The following is a 19,554-nucleotide window of genomic DNA, read 5'->3' on the forward strand; positions in this document are numbered from 1 at the left end:
GCCAATAGTGAGATCTTTATGTTGAAGTGTATTCCTGGTATTTCAGATTGCTTTGTAGGCAGGCTGAAATCTTTGCATTTGGAGTTGATATGAAGCCTGTGTATGCTTGGCATATGATTAAATTCATCAGACAAGTCCCTAGGAGCCTCTATAACTGAATTTAACTTGATTCAGTGACAGAGCTGAAGTTGCACATTATAGTTCAACATAGAAGCATGGATTAAGGGAACCAAAATAAACTTTGAATTTGCTGGAATGTACCTCTGATTCTACTATAGTTGTTAATATACTTTGAAGTCAAGTCAGCTCTCTGTAAGTATAACTAAGCTAATTCCACTTTTTTTTTTTTTTTTTTGGTATTAGAAATAAAATAATAATGAAGAAAAACACCATATCTAGTTGGATTTTTTTGTTTAATGGAAAGATTTGTTTTCAATAGGAGTGTTACTATTAGACACAAAGTATCAGACCATCTGGCACATTTAGTGAATTGCTTAAGAGGAGAAGAAACAAGTTTCTCTTTAATCTACAAAACCTTCCTTTAATCCTTTAAATGAAAGAAGCTTTAGCAAATATGATCATTGGATGAGACCATTCTGGCAGACAGGCGGCAGCCCTCAATCTTACACTACAGGTTAATAAAATTCTTTCTGATAAGTTTTCCAAGCTGGTGAGGAAAGAAAAGGGATCAATTGAAAGGCAATACTGAATAAATCTGAACAGTTGTTTAAATGAAATTTTTGTTTTGTCAGTTGTTCTTCTAGGAAACTTCAGTCATAACAAATTGCACTGAAGTGTTTTCTGTGGCATAGAACTCACGTTCTGTAATATTGTCTAGCTGTTTGTGTCTTCATATCCTTGTGCATAGCACTTTTAAAAGTGATATAATCTTCAGCATGATGGTAGACAAAAGTACGGTGGAAACTGACCAACATACTGTGAATATTCTGAAGAACTCTTTGAACTGCTGCCTTCAAAAATGCTTGCTGAAGTAGCCAAAAAAATGCAGCATTTTCCATTCTCAGAGGGAGAGCTCCAGGACATAGCTAGAGAAAGGATCATGAATTTGTTTCCTGACCTCCCTTGAACTAACTCAGGGTTTCTAGCACTGAGAGAGGCAGACTGATCTAGAAAAAAATGTGCAGCATTTTCTGCACCATTCTAAATGAGTATTCTAAACCATTCTAATATATGCTTTCCTGTCAGTCTCTTTTGGAGACCTATATTCCGCATTTGAGGATCACCTAGATAATTTCAGTTTATAAATTTGTGGTTGGTCATCCTTTTTTCTACCTAAAAGACAAGCGAAGCAAAACCAAGCAACTACAGCAAGACCATGCAAAAAGTGATTTTTAAATAAGTGTACTGTTTACTGTTACAGAATCATTATGCTATTAATAGCAGGAGTGAGGACTTTCTTTGATTCCATCGTTATGAAAACATTAACCTATGCATTTGCATCATCAGTTTTTTCTGCTAATTACTTGTAAACACAATTGCTTGTTCCACAGTACCATGTTCTGATTTTTAAGCTTCTTAAATATAATATAAGAAAAAGTGGTAAAGCTGTGTTCTGTTTTAAAAAATAATGAATATTAGCAGTTTATTTATTCATTGGAGACATTCTTGTCGGACCAGCTTCAAAGACACCAGTCAAGTAAAGACTAATGTAAATGCATGCTAGAAATGTAATAAATTTACCTTAAAACAGTGAGTTCAACAAAGCTTGTGAATATAATTGAAACTGTTAATATATACAAGGCTGTAGATGGGCATTGTGTTAGATGACAGTGTCTTGATCGTCTTAAAACAATACTGCAGCAAGTTCTCTTTGTTTTTCCCATCTTTATGTGCTACTAAACTACATGTGTCAAATGGACAAAAACATCTGATGAGTGTTCTGTTAAATAATTCAACTAAACTAGGTTGCTCAGACACTGGTACTGAGCTTGAAACATTTCAGAATAGTTAATAAAATATTGCCTGGTAATAGGTTAGTATAAAGATAGTTTAAGAAGTGTGCAAGAAAGGTAATTCTTGCTGTACTCTGATTTTCTGTAGGCTGTCTAGTGGGTTGCTGGAAGGTAATTTGCTTACTTGTATATGATATCTTTCAGTAATTTCATAGCCTTTTCCTACCCAAATCAATTCTCTTCATCAGGATTTTTAGATGCCAGCTGAGGTAAGCCACTTTTACTCTGCAGCTCTCCTGCTAATGAAAACATCAGCAGTGAAGTACATGCCATGGAAGTGGTTGTGAGTTCTTCAGAAAGCATCTGCTGCTTGCTATAACAGCTGGCTTATGGCTTCAAAGGCAGCAGCTACAGGGAATGTCATATCCCTTTGCTGCTTATTTTGCTTTTTTCAGTGTAACTCAGATAGAAGAGCCAGGGAGCAAGACAGCTCTATCCATCTATCCTTGTGATAAAAAAGGCAGGGTGGAAGGAACTGTAGAAAAGGACACAGCAGACAAGTAATTTTGTCATGAGTTCATTCAATATGTTGTAACTTTATATGTTCATTGTTAAGGATCATACTAATGTGTCACTACCTAAACAGACTTTTGTCTGAGGTGATCATGACTGACACTCATTTCAATTAAAGCTTGCACTGTTTCTGGTGCTTGTCATACTGAAATTCAAATTTGCTGTGCTGAATGCATTTCTGCCCTAAGCAAGATGTGAATGGCTCAAAATGGATCAAATGTGGCAAAACACAGTCCACTGTAGATGAGATACAAATGTATTTTATAGAACTCAGGTTTGCCTTCCAGAGGTAAATTTAGGCATTCTGTAAGTGATAATGAAGGAAGAAGAGTTATTTTGAGCTGTGGAGACCCCTACCTACTTTATGCATGAGCTCTGTGCCTCATTCCTCAGGCAATTGCTCTTCTACATGAGCTCTTAATCAGTGTATTCTAGGTCTTTCTTTTTGATGCCACTTACATAAAGAATCCCATCATACCTCCTGGTGAAATTACAGTGCTCTTCTGTGTATGTCTTTTGTGTAGGAAAAAATGTTTCAAAGTTATTTTGGTTAAGCATTTTTTTTTTTTTTTAGTACTTTCTTATGTCTTTTGTCAGATTTGTCAGCATTAATAACTGGTAAAAGTTCTGTAGGGGATATTTGCAGTAGCAGTTCTATGTATATTTTTACATCTGTTGTTATTCCTGGAGTTTTAGCAAAATGTAGAACAAATTTTTGTACCTTCCTGTCTTTCTCAATGATTACAAGCGAGGTGTTCTTTTGGATGTTTATTGCTAGTGTAGGCAGATACTTGAAATGAGATAAAGTGATACAAGGTACCTGACAAAAATCAGGTACTTGTCGAAGTGGAGGCATACAGGTTAAGAAGCAGCTGACTGGTTTTTCTATCATGAGGTGTTCAAAATTCTTGCTGTCCTGAGGGAAATGTTAAGAGAAAAATGCCCTTGCATGACCTTGGTGGCTCTGTGTGGCAAGCTTAAAAACATAATAATGGCCAGAAACTAGTGATAAACACTCCAGTCCAGACGTGCATGAGAAGCAATTTTGTGAAATCCAAAAGTCTTATAAAAGATATTCCACTCCACCTTCTAGGTGGTGAATACTATGTTGCATTTGCCAAAAGGGTGCTTCACAAATTAAAGTTGTATTTTGTTTATAGCACGGCCTTTGGGAAGTATATCACAAACAGCAGGCCTTAATTCTCTGTGGAGGGAATTTGTTCAGCATGGAGAATTTCACTGATGTGCCTTGTGTCCTGCAGATGCCAAAAGTCCATCTTGGAGCTGGCTGGCACCAGCTCTGTTGAACATGGGGGAAACTCCCAGCAGCTTCTCAGAGAGCCACTCTGATAGCCCCTCCACTACCAAAACCTTGCCACACAGACACCATACATGTTGGAAAGTCAGTGATGGGAAAAGTGTAGAGTCTACTGGGAAACTGTCTGCTTCCTTGCTTTGGACTTGTAATATTTGTGTATATACACACATATAGGAATTTTCCATCATAAGTATGCCATGTTAGGTATCCTATCAGTGGGACACTGTATTTGGACAAAACCCAGCTGGGAATTCATTGGCAGTTCTAAGTAACGAGAAGCTAAAGAATGGAAAAGGTTGGCAGATGAGGGAACCAAGTGGGTTACAACAGAGGCTCAACTAAAATCCAAGAAAAGAATACTAAACTCTGGAAGGGTAGACTAAAAAAGTTGTGAGCAGCTCTTATGTCACACAAAATAGGATAAATCTGAAAGAAATGCTGTAATTAAACTATAGTTAGTTGTGAGTCAGTAGACACAGTGGAAAATCACTTGATGCAAGTCTTACAAGATGCAAAAAGCATGAGATAGCATAGAAAGAAGTTCTGAGTTCAGTCATATAAGGTTACTAAAAGAGGGCAAAAAAGAACATTTGAAACTGTGAGCTTGATTTGGCAACAGGTAGATTAGTGCTGATCTAGGAATTAGTTTGAGGAAACCAAACAGCCTTTGTGAATTGAAGCAGAAGTGTCTGTAAAAGTTGGAATCTGATCAGGGCCCTGTCATGTTGAGTACAGTTCCTGTGTTTAATAATTCTCAATATTTTTTTTAATACTTGTATTGTAATTATGGATTTCAGTTTTCTTACTTATGTCAGTTACCTGTAGCCTTGTCTGTAGCATCTCCTATTGGGAACAGTAGTCTTTATGCTTCATAACAAGTATGAAAAATGCAAAGAATAAAAGTATGTTATCAACACTCTAATTGTTTTATACATGTATGCCTTTTTAGAAGCTTCAATTTTGCCACATTGAAGAAATAAATATTTGCATTGTAATCAAGTACACTATTTTTACACATTTGTATTTTCTGCAGAAAATTTACAGCTTACTATGACACAAAGTTAAAATTATTTAATGCAACTGGATTTATTTTTAAATCTGCACTTAAAAAAATTAATAATGCCTTCACAATGATGTTTAAGGCAAATTATTAGACTTCAGTAATTATTCAGGGCTATTAGCATTCGTTTTGCAGGCCCAGAGTGTGCTGTGTCAGTTTCATGAGAAAGACGTTCTGAGAGAATCACTGGTACCTGACTTCTGCAGGATGCTCTCTAATGAGTGTAATGTCTGATAAATATGGCATGAAGAATTGATTTGAGGAGCCAGGAGTCCCAGAGTTAAAGTGTTACCAGGATTGCTAATAGCCTAATCTGAGTTTGAGATACCATTATCATAGGTTGTTTTTAGTCATGAATTCCCATCAGAGCTATTTTGCCACACCAAACTTCCATAATGGTGTTTTTTATTTGTAGCAATGATATTTTTGTTTTGATATATGTACCAGTATCAGACCTTTAAATGATTTTTAAATTTTTTTTTTTAGTTTTAAGTATACATTAGAGGCTTCAAAAATGCTAAGAATACTGGATCACATTAAGTAAAATGCTTATCTTGCATATTTGGTCAGGCCAGTTAACATCTTTAATTGCTTTGCTCTCCCAGGGCATTATGCTGCAACCCTGATTGTAGCAGGGTGAGATGTGACTGGGGCACTGAGGTTATTGCAGGATGTGTACAGGCTGGCTAAGATTAATTTTAAAATACCCAAATGGTAAATGACACATTATGGAAAATTTTTGTGCTTCTGAAATTTTTCTTGCCAGACTTAGGAAGAAAATAAGAATGATAAAGGTATCTTAAAATAAAAGTCAAAATGAGAAAAAGGGTATGGAGTATGTTTTGGGTTCTGCATTGTGTGTTTTCTTTTAAGACACATTATTGCTTTTAGAAAAAAAAATTAGTATTTGCAGTTTGTGAAAGTGATTATACACTCCTGTCTTCATAACAATGGTGTATTTATTACTTCAACCTTACACACACTCTGTTTACACTTTATGATAAAATGGAAAAGCTATTTGAAAATGGTGATAAACTAAAATACATTTACTGTCAGCAAGGAAAGTTCTAAAGTATTTTTGGTTTTTTGCATATTTAGAAGGCTGGTAATCTAATTGTAAATCTAAAATACAGGGAATTAGATGGCAGAATGAAATTCCCCCTTGTATACTGCACTCTGACTTCCAGTGTACCATCAAACCATTTACTGTACACAACCTGCTTGATTTTTTTAAAAACTAATGTACAAGGAAAATAAAAATGGTTTGAAAATGCTAACAAAGCCCCCAAATCTATCATAGCAATAGAAAGAGTACTCAGATTTTTCTCATCTTTATTTATTCTTTCTTTGACAGTGACTTGTTATCATCCAATTATATGGAGATTCACTATGAAGATGGAAAACCAAAATTTTCTAAGGTATTGTGTTCTTAAATTGTCTTTCTGAGGGAACAATGCTAATAAAATGTTAAAAAGATAAAAAATATTTTGCAAGACTTATAAACTTCAGAAGTGTTTTTCAACACACAGACGGTAACTGTGATCTCATCTTGTACAGATACCTCAGTAATACAAGAGGAATTGTGCAAAAAAGAAAAACTGTGTTTTGGGGTGAGGAGTAGGCATTTTGTAGGTGGTAGCAGTGAAGATGATCCATTGCTGCCAGGACAATTACATCATGTAAAATATAGGGGATGGAGGGGTTGAAGTCACCATCAGATAAGTTTTCATTAGCTATTTATGTGTCATTTGCACGAAGTACAAGGAGAAAGAATAATGGTAATGTAAGACATTTAAACAAACCCAGAAGTCTTCCAGTGACTTTTGTTGGCAAGAATGATACAGCTGTGAAACAGAAAATGAAAGATTTAACTGAAACCTTAACCTCTGGACTTTTTACAAAATCAGCATACTGCTAGACATCCAATTAATTTTGTTTATCAGACTAGCTCCCAAATTGAATTCAGTGCCATAGGCTATTGATCCAAAGCCAGATTAAAGTTCTGAAAGGTAGTTCAGCCCTAAGGGCACCAGATCAGTCTTTTTGTTTGTTTGTAGTAACAAAATGAGGACTGGAAGATTTCTAGGAAGGCTATAAACTATATTTGCAGGGAATTATTTTTTTGTATTTGGTATAAATGCCAACATATTTCTTGCAAACTTATTATGTGTGAATTATATCTGTATTTAGAGTGGAGGCAAGCAAGCATTCTGGTTGTATTAATGTCTTCAGAAAGTCCGGACTGTTGTTTGTCCAAGTAGATGTCTGGTTTATTATTTTGCCCTGCTGTAGAGAATCTTGAATAAAATGATAAGCAATTCCATTGCAAGGTAATTACTGAGATATGCTGTTTTGTTTCCTTCCACTGAAGAAGAAAAACAGTTTCATGTTACATACAGAGGAAGTTGTTCCATTAAGACTCAGTATTCTGCAGAATAGGCAAAAATGTTAAATGATGCAAGAAAACAATTCCCTCTGGCATTTAGACAAGCTCATGCAATTGTCAGCTGCAGCACTAGCATTGAGCACTGCGGTTGCTGAATCATGAATCTGACTGGAAAATTATATTAGAACTTCAGACTCAGCAAATGGGCTACCTTTGCATGCTGCAGTAACTTGATCCAAACTTCCTAGGGGATGTTTTCTGAATTGCTTTATTTAGAAGCGATACTAGAGCTCCTGAGGTCACTTTAATGTGTAAAAAGCTTCATTGTAGATAGTAAAAAGACCCCAGAACCCCACACAATTTGTGTAGGAGGTCAAATAAGGACTGTGTCCTGGTCCTTTGCGGTGTCTTGTAATACTTTTTATGCCCAAGTAAAAGGTTGTTTTGTTTCCTAATGTGGATCTAAATAAGTGAAATCTCAATGAAAAGTACAGTATTTTTTTAGAAAGAGGTAGTTAATTACAAAAATGACTGAAGAACAAACAGCAATTTCTTTACTCAGATGATCATCTTTAAATAAAAATGTTGAAAATCTTTGTGTAAGAAACATGATCAAATGTAGCTGTTAAAAAGCATGTTTTATGCATTCTCACTGATGGAAGGGTAAACACAGAATGATTACTTTCTGTGAAGTACTTTGATTTAATTATTTACAATAACCCGTAGGGAATTTAAATCAGAATCTGAATAACTCATTAAGTAAGATGCAAAATGGAAATAATGCTGTCACAGACAAAGAGCGTTTACATTTTTTGTACTGTCTCGAGTTACAATCATTGCATAAAGAATGTGTTTAATATGCATGTTGGAGTTCAGATGACATGACAAAAGAATTAAAAATATTTTTATTATGAATAGTAGGTTTTTCAAACAATGGCTGAGAGACAACCACACTTCAGGGTTTTCAATACAATTTTTTGACAATACCTTTTCTTTTTAGTTTACTGAACTTATTGCTGATAGACAGTAAAGACAAGTACATAAATGAGGTAAATGAGTATTGTTACTGTTAGATTTTTTTGGCATTGGTTTTAAGCAACAGATATTAAATCAGGATCATTTTGTGTGTGTGATTGTTTGTTTTTAAAAATTATTAGGGGGGAGAGCATTGTTACTACCATGGAAATATCAGAGGTGTGAAGGATTCCAAAGTTGCTCTTTCAACTTGTAATGGACTTCAGTAAGTGCATGTTTTCATTTTTTAAATGAGGCTATCTCTTAATATGGAAGGAACTGAAACACCACAGGCTCTAAGATTTTTTTATGTTTTGAAATTTTTCTTAGTATCATTAGAATTAATGTTTTGATGCTATCTCATGAAACCTTTGAATATAATAAGTGCAGGTAAATATTTCCCCAGAGAATTTATTATGGTAAAGGATAAACAAGAATTATATTTCAGCAGTTTGTATGCCCAGTATTCATTTATAATTCTGTCATAGAAAAACTAGATTGTACAAGGAAAAATGCAAGAAATTATCATTAGTTACTGCTAAGTGCAGCTCAGCTGTTGATTATGTTTTGCATGCTCAGGATGTGTTGTAGGACTTCCTTTTCCCAAAGTCAAATCTTTACCCCTTTTGGTATTTTATCATAGCATTGCCATTACCTTTAGTGTTAATCCATTAAAATATGCCAGATATCTTAATAATCCCCCAATTCTTCACTTTAGCTACAGGTGGTACTAATGAATATATATTTAATATTGTCAGTTTTCCAGCCCTAAGTTTGGTTTTGTCTTATCAAAATTCATATTTTGATATGAAAATAATAAAAAAAATGGAGTCAAACTGATTGCTTTGTGATCCTAAATATAGCTTCTTTTTCTCCATGTTCTAGTGGCATGTTTGAAGACAGTACTTATTTGTACTTGATAGAACCCATGGATCTGACCCACACTGCAGTAAGCTTATTTTTGTCTAGTTTATTTTGTTTGGGAGAGTGCTCAAGGACTGGCAAATAAAAATATTAGAATAAATCAGTAAGTGATATGTCTCATGCACACATATGAAAATGAAAAGTATTTTAGAACACTTGATTTGAATTTGTTTAAGGTAGCAAATACATAATTATGATTTACCTATGATTTTCCTCTGCTTTTCTTTAATCCTTTGTTTCCTACTTGCTATTGATCATTTAGATACTGGGAACAGACAAATAAAACTGTTTCCCATAGCACGTGGTTATGGACTGTCAAAAAATGTTTATCAATTTGCTCTAGTATTTGAACTAAAATGTTTATAAATTCATTGAAAATATCTCTGAAACTCACTTGTACATTCCTCTCTAAATAGTTGCATCAGATTTCTCTTGACCTGCTGTGATTCCACAAAAAGCATAATTCAGTAGATAATTACATCTGGGTACCTTAAACTTTGTATGTCTTAAGTCAGTGATCATTGTATCTCTTAAATGATTGTGGTCCAGCATATTCAAATACAAGATTATGCTGGATCAGCATATAGGACTGCATTTATGCAAGTATTTTGCTATTTTTTTTGTGTTTCATGTGTACAACCATTTCTAAAACTTTAGCTGTTAATACAGCTGATAGAGTTTCACAGATAGTAGTAAAACTAGGTGTATCTAACTTCTGAGTGTTTTTCAGTGAAATTATTTTCAACATTGAGACAGAGAGTTCTTAAGGTTTGTATCCTGCTTGCTCTGTAGGATATATTGCAGATGCTGTGCCGCAGTTCTCAAGCTTGTCTCGCTCTAGTATATGTATGACAAATAGTATATAGTAATAGTATGTGACAAATAATTAACACTGCTGAACCAACACGTTGTAGTGACTGCAAAGCTGAAATAAGAGTCTGAATAAAGATCTGCAAAATCATTGGCTGATACTGCCAAAGAAACTGGATCAACATTCAGAGGCCTCGGTATCATTTGGACAGTCAATTATTGGGCTACAAATGAAACTTCAGACACATGGGAAAATATTACCTCTAAAAGAATCAGTCTCCCCAGGTACAACAGTACATGCTGCATATCTATGATGCAGCACATCTTCATAAAGGTTGCAATTCTAAAAACTAACAACAGAGACACAATAAATTCATGCAGATTATGTTTATACAAGGAACAAGAAAATGTAACAAATCTGTTTTCTTGCTTGGGAACAAAGGAAACCAGGATATCTCTCTGAGTGCTATTTCAGTAAGAATTCTAAGTAGAGCAAAAGTTCTGGTTATAAAAGTGAGATACTATTTGCCAACTCAAGGTTTCAAGTTGAACTCTAACTAAGAAAACAGATGAGATGCATAATTTTCTGAAATCTACCAGAAATAATACAGCTACAGAGAGCTTTTAAAGGCTCCTTTTTTAACTTCAGTATATGAGATAAATATGTTGAACACAGTCTTCAGCATGTACATTATTCAGCTTGATTAATCTTAACTATAATAGATACCATATAAAACTCTCTCTCCCTTCCCCCCAAAATCTTGCAAATAGATGCAGCATTGTCCTTCAGTGTGCTATATATTTCTTATGGAAGTTACAGAACAGCAGCAACCTACCCTTTGAAAAGAATTGTTTGTTTTGGCAGCTCTGCAGAGGAGGTGTTATGGAAGAAAGGAGTTGTTTTCTAGAGTAGATACTCAAATGTGATAATTTGGGGTATGTCAGATTTCTAAAGAAAATATGCATTAAAAATCTTGTCCTTTTAAAGTGTGGAATACACCAATAAAACAGGGTGAAAGGATCCTCTTAAGGATAGTATATTGATTGGTTTCTTGCAATTTCTTGCAATTAGATAGGATTTTTTTCATAAATAGTAGTAGTTGCTTTTCATCTGTGGAAGGAAGATTTCAACCAAATATAGACATTCTAGTTTGATTTATTGGAATGAGGGATCTGTGTTCTCTAATGCTAAGGCTTTTAAAGGACTATTAAGGTAATCTCAAAGACATCTGTGACACTTTTGTTTTGTAGACTGGTCAATTTGCTGAAGCAGAGAGGCTCTATGATTTACTCAGGATTGCATATAGATGGCTTCAGATTAGTACTATCCCAAATTGGTATTATAGTTGCTTGCATTTTATAGAAAAAATAATAAAAATTATAAATACTGAAAGAAGTGCCACATTTTCTCTTGATGTTATTAATTAGAAGAAAATTTCACATATTTTTCTTTTTAGGAGAGTAAAAGTAGGCCACATATCATCCAAAGAACTTACGGAACACAAGCCTCCAAGCAGCTGCGGGACCTTGGTGTGTTTTTGCTTATGTTATGAGTTTTTAAATATTGGAAATGATCGTATATATAACTTGGAAAATTTGAGTATTAGGCTCACAGTGTTTATAAAATTGCTGATTATTTAGAAAATTAAGAAAAATATATATTTACTGTTGCAGTCATTTACCTGCCTTTTTTCACAATTATTGCAACAGAATATAGATTTTTCAAAAGGCAGCTGTAAAATTTTCATCCACAGGCCTGTATTTAGCTTTTCTCTGAAAACCACTGACTTTAATCAGTGATATTAATGTTACTGAGGCAATTAGATGGAAGAAAATGTATATTCTAAGCCCAGGAAGTTATATTTTATTCACCTTTCCTTGCATGCTTTAAAATTTCTGAATTACTTGAATTTTGATATGTCTTATATCTTTTTAAAAATGAGCTTTTGAATATCAAGGGTGTTTCTAATTTTTGTGATCTTAATCTACTTTTGGTTTGCACAGTGTACATTCTGAAACTGTAATTTTTACAGAGACTGACTCTAGTTCTGAATGGCCTTTTCTGTCTGAACTGCAGTGGCTGAGGAGAAGGAGAAGAAAGAGAGCAGTAAGTAGAAGTGCGACCCTGAGTTAAGACCATTTATAAAAGCAAACTTACTAATTTCTGTTTTTTAATGTCAAGAGAATATAGGGTTTAGGAAACAAGTATTTTTAGAAGCTTAATATTGTCACATAATACAGTTATCAAATGAGAAAACAAGAGTTTTCTTCAAAAATAGAAAATTTGGAAGAAATTTGACAAATTTTATAAAGTGACAGCAATGTTATGCATCAATTAAATAAAAATTTAGTAGTGAAAATGAATTTAGATTTTTTTTTTTGTCTGCTTGAGAATAAAGAATAATTTTGAATGAACTCTTGCGTTTATAGATATCTGACTTTATTGTCACTTGGCTTATTAAGTAGCATGATTAAATCAAAAATCCAAATGAGGACACCCAGAACTGGGTTACTGGGAGAACTTAAGCAGGCAGTCCTCATGATCTTCACATGCATATGTATCTGGGGAATAATTGAGTTAAAGGAGATTATTCTGACTTTCTTCACTGAGTTGCACAATCCACACCATATTTTTGAGGGTGCTTATGTTTTTAGTAACTTCCTTCCTCATTAAATCTGTGGTGAATAGTACATAATGAAAGGAGGAGGGAAGCAGTGGTGGTGTCTGCACTGAAGCAAAAAAGAGTAGAACCTGAACTTTCTTAGTGATGTGGCTCAGATCCTCAGCCAGTGTCTAAGTTACTGGAGCTATGATTCTTTACCCTACTTGGATTTCTCAATCAGTTGTTTACTGGTTTACATACCCTAAGCAATATATATTTAATATGTATATATAACAAAAATCAGCTGCAATTATTTTTGAAAATAATTACATCTTCATGATTTCTCAAAGAATTTCTTTAATTCATCAGTTATCGCGTGGTGTCTTTGAAGAAATGAAATATCTGGAGCTCATGATAGTCAATGACCATAAAATGGTAAGTATATAAATTCAATGGTAAGCTTCCTTTTGGGGACAATTGTAGGCTGATGTGCAGCCTACAAATTGCCACCCTTTTTTTGGACCCAGGATTTTATTTATCAGCAGCTATTAACATTTGTACTGTAAGAAACACTGTAGTCCATATACCTAATGAAGTTTAATGTTACCTAAGAATTTCTCAGGCAATTATATATTTAAAATTAATCTGGAACACTTTGGTATCATTTGGATAAATTAATATGCTCATAACCAACAAAGTAAAGCAATACAACATTTTTGTACAAGACAAACACACTAAATGTTCTAAAATTACATCCTGTCTTTGAAGTTATATAGGAAGAGGTCAGAATTTGTTACTTTGAGTTTAGTTTTACTAATTTAAATTTTAATGCAGCAAAACATGTAGACAAAACTCTGATTATTCTTCGTGGCTATTCCATACTTATAAAGAGGAGTGATAATGCAGTGCAAGGTAAGTTGTTTGTTTGATTCAGAAAGTGTTTGTTGTTAAAAAAACCCAAAATGCATGGGGGTAGGAAAGCCCAATTTTTTCCCCTTTTTGTCTTGATGACTGGAAAAAGTCAGATTAAGTGATATTTGCTGTAAGCATGTCTTCTTTTTTTTAAAATCAATTCTTGCTGATAGAATAGTTTTCACTTATTTTATTTGCAAGTAAAGAGCTTTTTATGTCTCTCACCCTGCTGCAAGTTTCCCAGTGCTTTATGGAGTTGTGGCTCTGTTGTCAACACTAAAGGATGATATTTAACAGCAAGAAATTGAAGATATCAGAACAGGGTGCAGTAATTGATACTTGTTCCAGTGCTGAATAGACAGATACTATACCCTCCCCTCACCTGTCTAATAAATCATAGAAGTAGTCTGGGCAAGCATAACCTATATTTATCTGTGTTAATTTAGCACTGTGAAGGGAATTTGAATGGGTGGAAAAAGTGGGACAGAAATTTCTTCAGTTGCTTTTATTTGTAAAGCCACCTGGTAGGAAACTACTTTTAAAGAATGCTTAAATGTTGGTTATTTAGCAGTAGGGCACAGTAATTGAAGTTATGGCCATTTTGTTGTCTTGTTTGATGTCTATGCTTGGTGTTCCTTATTAAGAGAAAATATTCCTATGTCCGTCTCTTTCTCCTGGCCTCTTGTATTGCAGTCATGCTTGAAGGTGTTCACTACACTTACAGACACTGTTGTCTCCTCTGAAGCTTTATTTGTTAGAATATTAGAGCACAAGATTTTTTGCTTCATAGTTATCAGTGACTTAGAAGCAGATATAATTCTTTTCAAAGAATAAAATGGATATACTTAGAGAAGTGTTCACAGCTAGGAGTCACAGCTTGCCAGTCTAGGACCTCACTAAATATACTTTAAAGGTTTTCTGCTTACCAGGAGAGGGCATGTTTCCCCTGCAGCAAAGGTCTTCATTGCAAGTAGTATCTTAAACCTCCTTGATCATTGTGTTAAATGGTTAATATTGTGTATTTTCACAACATTTCCTTTCGTCTAGCAATACAGATATCTCAACACGTTTAATTAGGTTGTTGCATTTTTTTACTGGTTTGGGTTAACGTATTTTAGATACGTGTTTAACCACATTTTGTGGTATATTGCTATTGATTTTAGCATTTTCTTTCATGAAAACCAAGAACATCTTCCCAAGCATATTATTTTATGTTTCCACTTCTGGAAAAGTTTGGGATTGGCTCAAAACAAAAAGCCAAAGTGACCCTTTCCTCCTTCCCCATTGTCATTGTTCTCTGGGGAGCAGTCCATGGTATAATGCTCCTTTCAGTGTACATCCTAGGCACCTACTAGCACTAGACCTGAGAGCAGCTACTCAATTGCTCAGAGAAGAGCAATTGAGGCTTCAAGGCCTCTTTTTAAGTACTGTGTTTCATAGAGAGAACAAATGACACTTTCATAGAACACTGTGAGGCAATGAGACGTGTTGCTTTTAACCAGTAGTTGAAATTAATAATTTTTTTTGATAAAGGGTTTTTCCCCCTATTCTAAGCAATTTCATATTAATTTTCTGTGAAATTTTGAATATCTATTTTTCCTATCTGCAAATCATACTGTGTAATGTACTCTTGGTTTATAATTTTACAGTTTATTGAAAGTCATATGGATTCATGTTCAGATACCATAGCTGCATCTTTAAAAAATTTTACTTGGTACAGAAAGGGCTCATGAGGCAGGATGAGGAAAGATGTTAAACCATTGTAATGACATGTACAGATATTATGAAGCAGAACTTTTAATACAGCTCATCTAGGTCTATCAAATTTTTTTTAAAAAATGAAGTTAGAATTTAAGATATTCAGATTAACTCTTTTCATGTTCAAACACATATTTACTGTTACCATGCGCTCCCTCTTCCATTTTGCCTTTTCCTATAACTCCTGCTTGCATGTTACAAAAGTGTTGTGCTATTGTAGAAAAGGAGGCCTTTACAAAGAGCTGTGCACAGGATAAGTGGTAAATGCTTCATCTTCATGTCTTAAAGTGGTGGAATATGGCTACTACAATCTGATATGTAACTCATCAGGTTAAGTGATTTTAATAGGTAAAGCATACTCTCAGTTTTGAGCTCCTGTTGATGTTCATGCTTACCTGTAATTTTGTCTCAAACGTTTGAACTCTGATTCTAAACACAGTATTTCTTGTGGTTAAATGCTCCTTTTACAGCTGGGAAAGGCTGCATAACATACATGGCTGCCTTTATCTTCCAGGGATTCTTGAATATGAGATATAGGCTCTGATCTGAAAATCTTTTTGGTTTTTCCCTTACTCTCTTAAAATGTTGATTTTATGTTCATGCTGTAAAAATAAAGAATTAGCAATAAATATTTAAATTCTCACTGTGTTCTACTTTCTCTTCTTTTAGTTTAAAAAGCACCGTTCTTCAACTGCATACACAAACAATTTTGCAAAGTCTGTGGTAAACCTTGTAGATGCTGTAAGTATCAATGCTTCTTCTGAAAACTGATTCACTGACTTCTATTTAGCACTGTATTAAAAATGTTATAATTTCCCTATACCAAATTTCTATTACACTTTAAAGTGTACTTCTGCAGAAGAATAGCCTGGGGTGAAGGTATAAGAAACTACCAGATTATCTGTGGCATTATTCTTAAAGCTTGCAACACTCAGATTTTGCCTTCAGCAGGGGTGATTTCCTTATCTGTCACCAATTAAGAATGGGATTTAATCAAATTTTTATTTGTATCTAAATACAAGTGATTGAAACTGCAAGTATAGCTCACAAGGGATACATATATATATTGGAAGAAAAAGTGTGAGTGTGAGTAAAATAATCTGCTTTATAAATCTCTATTTATAGATTACAAACAAAATGCCACTGTACTACATTATAGATGAGTGGAACTAACACAGATACTATATTTGTATCTGTGCTAAATTTAAAACAATTTCGCATACTGCAAATAAACTAAAAGTAATATTTGTGGTAAAATTAATTTGGGTTCTTTTTTTTGTGTTTTTGATACACATATAATGATCACACACATTTCAGGGCTCTGTATGTAGTGAAAACAGGTAGATTTTTAGTAGGGATGAATACAAAGGCTACCAGATGCTGTCTCTGAGTTCCTTTTCCATTGTGTGCAATGTTAAAATGCATATTTTAAAATGGTTTTGTTATTATTAATGCCCGATTGTTGTTTCCTTGTCTATTGCTACTGTAACATTAAAATTTATAGACAAATCAATATTTTTAATTAATTTTACTCAAGCAGTGTGAGAATTAAGTGATCATAGTATATAAATGGAAATCAAGCATTAATTAAAATTTGGATTTATTGGAAAAGTGAGAAATTATTTAATCTCAGCTTTAGAATTGTCTTTGGTTACTCTTTGAGATCGTTCTTTTCTTTTTACTTGAGATCACCCAGTGTACCTTTACCTTTCTTCTTTGCTGATTTTTGCACAGATATTCTGTAAAACTCAGTGGCATGGCAAAGTTACTTGCCATGAGAATTTTAAAGAAAATGGCGTGACTCAAAAAAAAAAAAAAAAAAGAGCAACAAGTGTTGTTTCTTGTTTTCCTTCTAAAACATAGTGGATCAGAATATCAGCTTTTAGGAAATGCAAGGCATTGCCAGCTAACTGTTTTCCCATGTTTTCCTCCTGCTTTATCCCTCTTGTCCTTCCGCTTTACTCTTACTGGCTAACTGTGCATGTTTGACCCAGTGTTCTACTCCTGTGCCTGTCCTGTCTCTGCCCTCAGATATACAAGGAACAGCTGAACACCAGGGTGGTTCTGGTTGCTGTGGAGACTTGGACAGACAGAGATCGCATCAATATTCGCCCTGACCCTCTGCAGATGCTCCACGATTTCTCCAAGTATCGGCAGCACTACATCAAGCAGCACGCTGATGCTGTGCACCTGCTCTCGTATGTACCTGTGGCAATGGCTTAGAAAGTTATTTCCTGTCTACTGCTTTTCTGTACTTGTCTCTTCTTTCTTACTTTTTTTGCTTGGTATTCTCTGTATCAATCAACATCTGCCTTCCTTAGGAAGCTTAATTGATATTTAACACCTGTTTTTAATAGGTGTAGTATATTGTAGTATATATGGTCATGTCAATATATGTCTGTAATGATATTTCAATGTCTGCAACCTGAAGACAGTGTCACATGTGAAGTGTCTTTAGATGAGCCCTTAAGGACACTTAGCTTTGCTAATCAGGCATGCAATGTGCTGTTTTTCCAGTTATGATCAGGAGAGGGCAGAGCTGACAGGATTATGTGTTGCCACAAGAGTATTCCAGTTAGTAAATTCATTCACACATGTGGCTGCAGTGATGATTTGTTAATGGAAGGTCTTCTCCTTTAGAGCTGTAATGAGTTGTTCTGAGACACAATGCATTTTGAGGGGAAATTCCACTTGCATCACTTCAGCATTGAGCAAGGATTATTTTACTTCATGGCATTGTAAGCAAAGAGGAGGAAATGTGTGTTCCCCTGTGCAGCATAGGGACGAATCTTAAGCTGTCTCCCAGCAACATGACATACTGGGAGGGTGGAGTAACTAATGTCTTCCATGGGATTCTCCTGTAGTTCATCTTCTGCAGAAGAAGATAAAAATAGGGGATGCAGAATTTCCCCCGGATTTCCTTAATACAGGCATCACAATAGAATGCTGATTTTGTTCTTTATAATACAGGCACAGTTCTGCTGACATGCACTCTTAGAGACTTCCATGCATGTTTTGTGTCACCTGCTGAAGAGTTTTCCAGCAACAGGCTTTTCAAATCCAACCTGAAATACAAGAACTTCAATTTAAACATAGGGCAAAAAAACCCTTTCATTGTGAAGCTGCTCAGATGCTGGAAGAGGCTGCACAGAGAGACTATGGAGTGCCCATGCTTGGAGATGTTCCAAAGCTAGTAGAACATGGCATGCTCCAGCTGAGCCTCTTTGGAGCTGGGGAGGGATGAACTAGAACATTTCCAAAAGTGCCTGCAATCCTGTCTGTTGTGAAGCCCCTGGCTGCAAGTGTTTAGTTAAACTGCAATCTGAAAGTTCTAATGGCTGTTAGTGTTCTGAAAAATAAATACATACCTGTATGGGGTAACCTGTCATTTAAAACAAACCCATCAATTTTCAAATGTTAGGTCATTCTTACATCATGCAGGATCACTGTAGGTTTTTGTAGCCTGTGTAGATTTATTGTTATGGCTATGAAGTTAAAATAGGTGTAATTCATAGTCATTTTTAGGCATTTTATTGAATAATTTAGATCTTCCAGATTACATTATTTAACTAAATTATTTGGGGCTTATTAACAATAAATGAAAGGAGGCAAGGTTAAAGAGCTTATTAAATCACTTTCCCTTTAGGTATACTTCTCAGTCTTTTTTTTTTGGATTTAAAACTTAAGTTGGTTTGGATTAAGATAATAATTTTTAAAGTTCTCAGTACTGGTAAATTTCAGAAGAGAATTCCTTCATTATAGATCATTAATTGGAATATACTGTTAACTTTTGAAAGAAATGTTATCACTATTGTCTTAGGAGTCTGGCACTCAAGCTTTCTGTGCTTAGTTTGTGGGTTAAGACCGATTCTGACTCTACGAGAGAAAAATAGTATTTGTGTGAAACTTATATAAAACCACCTCTTTCAGTGTTGGTATTCTGTTTGTAAACTTGCAGTTGCTTTTTATGCTAGAAATAGATGAATGTACATGCAATCTATCATAGTATCTGTGAGAGTATGCTCTTTCAATAAGCTCTTGGTGCCCTATGTCAGCGTGTTATAGTTTCTTCATTTTTATTTGTTTGTAAGGAATGTGACATTTCATTACAAAAGGAGCAGCTTAAGTTACTTTGGAGGTGTTTGCTCTGTGGCCAGAGGAGTAGGAGTGAATGAGGTAATTTTTTTTTTTCATCACTAAAGTGAAATAAAGTAGAATCTCTACATTATAATGTAATGAGTTCGTATGTTTCAGTATCCAGGGCTTTAAAGATAATTTACATA

General features: G+C 34.6%; 1 protein-coding gene across 8 annotated transcripts in view; it reads left to right on the forward strand.

Annotated features, from left to right (window-relative positions):
• The window catches only part of ADAM23 (ADAM metallopeptidase domain 23), a 68,758-nt gene that overhangs the window by 15,660 nt on the left and 33,544 nt on the right, over window positions 1-19,554 (forward strand). For all 8 annotated transcript variants that reach the window (XM_021538863.2, XM_031505382.2, XM_021538862.2 and 5 more), the window contains exons 4-12: window positions 6,219-6,282; window positions 8,408-8,490; window positions 9,150-9,213; window positions 11,456-11,528; window positions 12,032-12,105; window positions 12,971-13,036; window positions 15,941-16,012; window positions 17,303-17,469; window positions 19,363-19,447. In XM_021538863.2, the coding sequence (XP_021394538.2) occupies window positions 6,219-6,282; window positions 8,408-8,490; window positions 9,150-9,213; window positions 11,456-11,528; window positions 12,032-12,105; window positions 12,971-13,036; window positions 15,941-16,012; window positions 17,303-17,469; window positions 19,363-19,447 (748 nt within the window). The remainder of the gene's footprint in view (window positions 1-6,218; window positions 6,283-8,407; window positions 8,491-9,149; window positions 9,214-11,455; window positions 11,529-12,031; window positions 12,106-12,970; window positions 13,037-15,940; window positions 16,013-17,302; window positions 17,470-19,362; window positions 19,448-19,554) is intronic.

Source organism: Lonchura striata, chromosome 8 (assembly GCF_046129695.1).
Source record: "Lonchura striata isolate bLonStr1 chromosome 8, bLonStr1.mat, whole genome shotgun sequence".
Classification (NCBI taxonomy): Eukaryota; Metazoa; Chordata; class Aves; order Passeriformes; family Estrildidae; genus Lonchura; species Lonchura striata.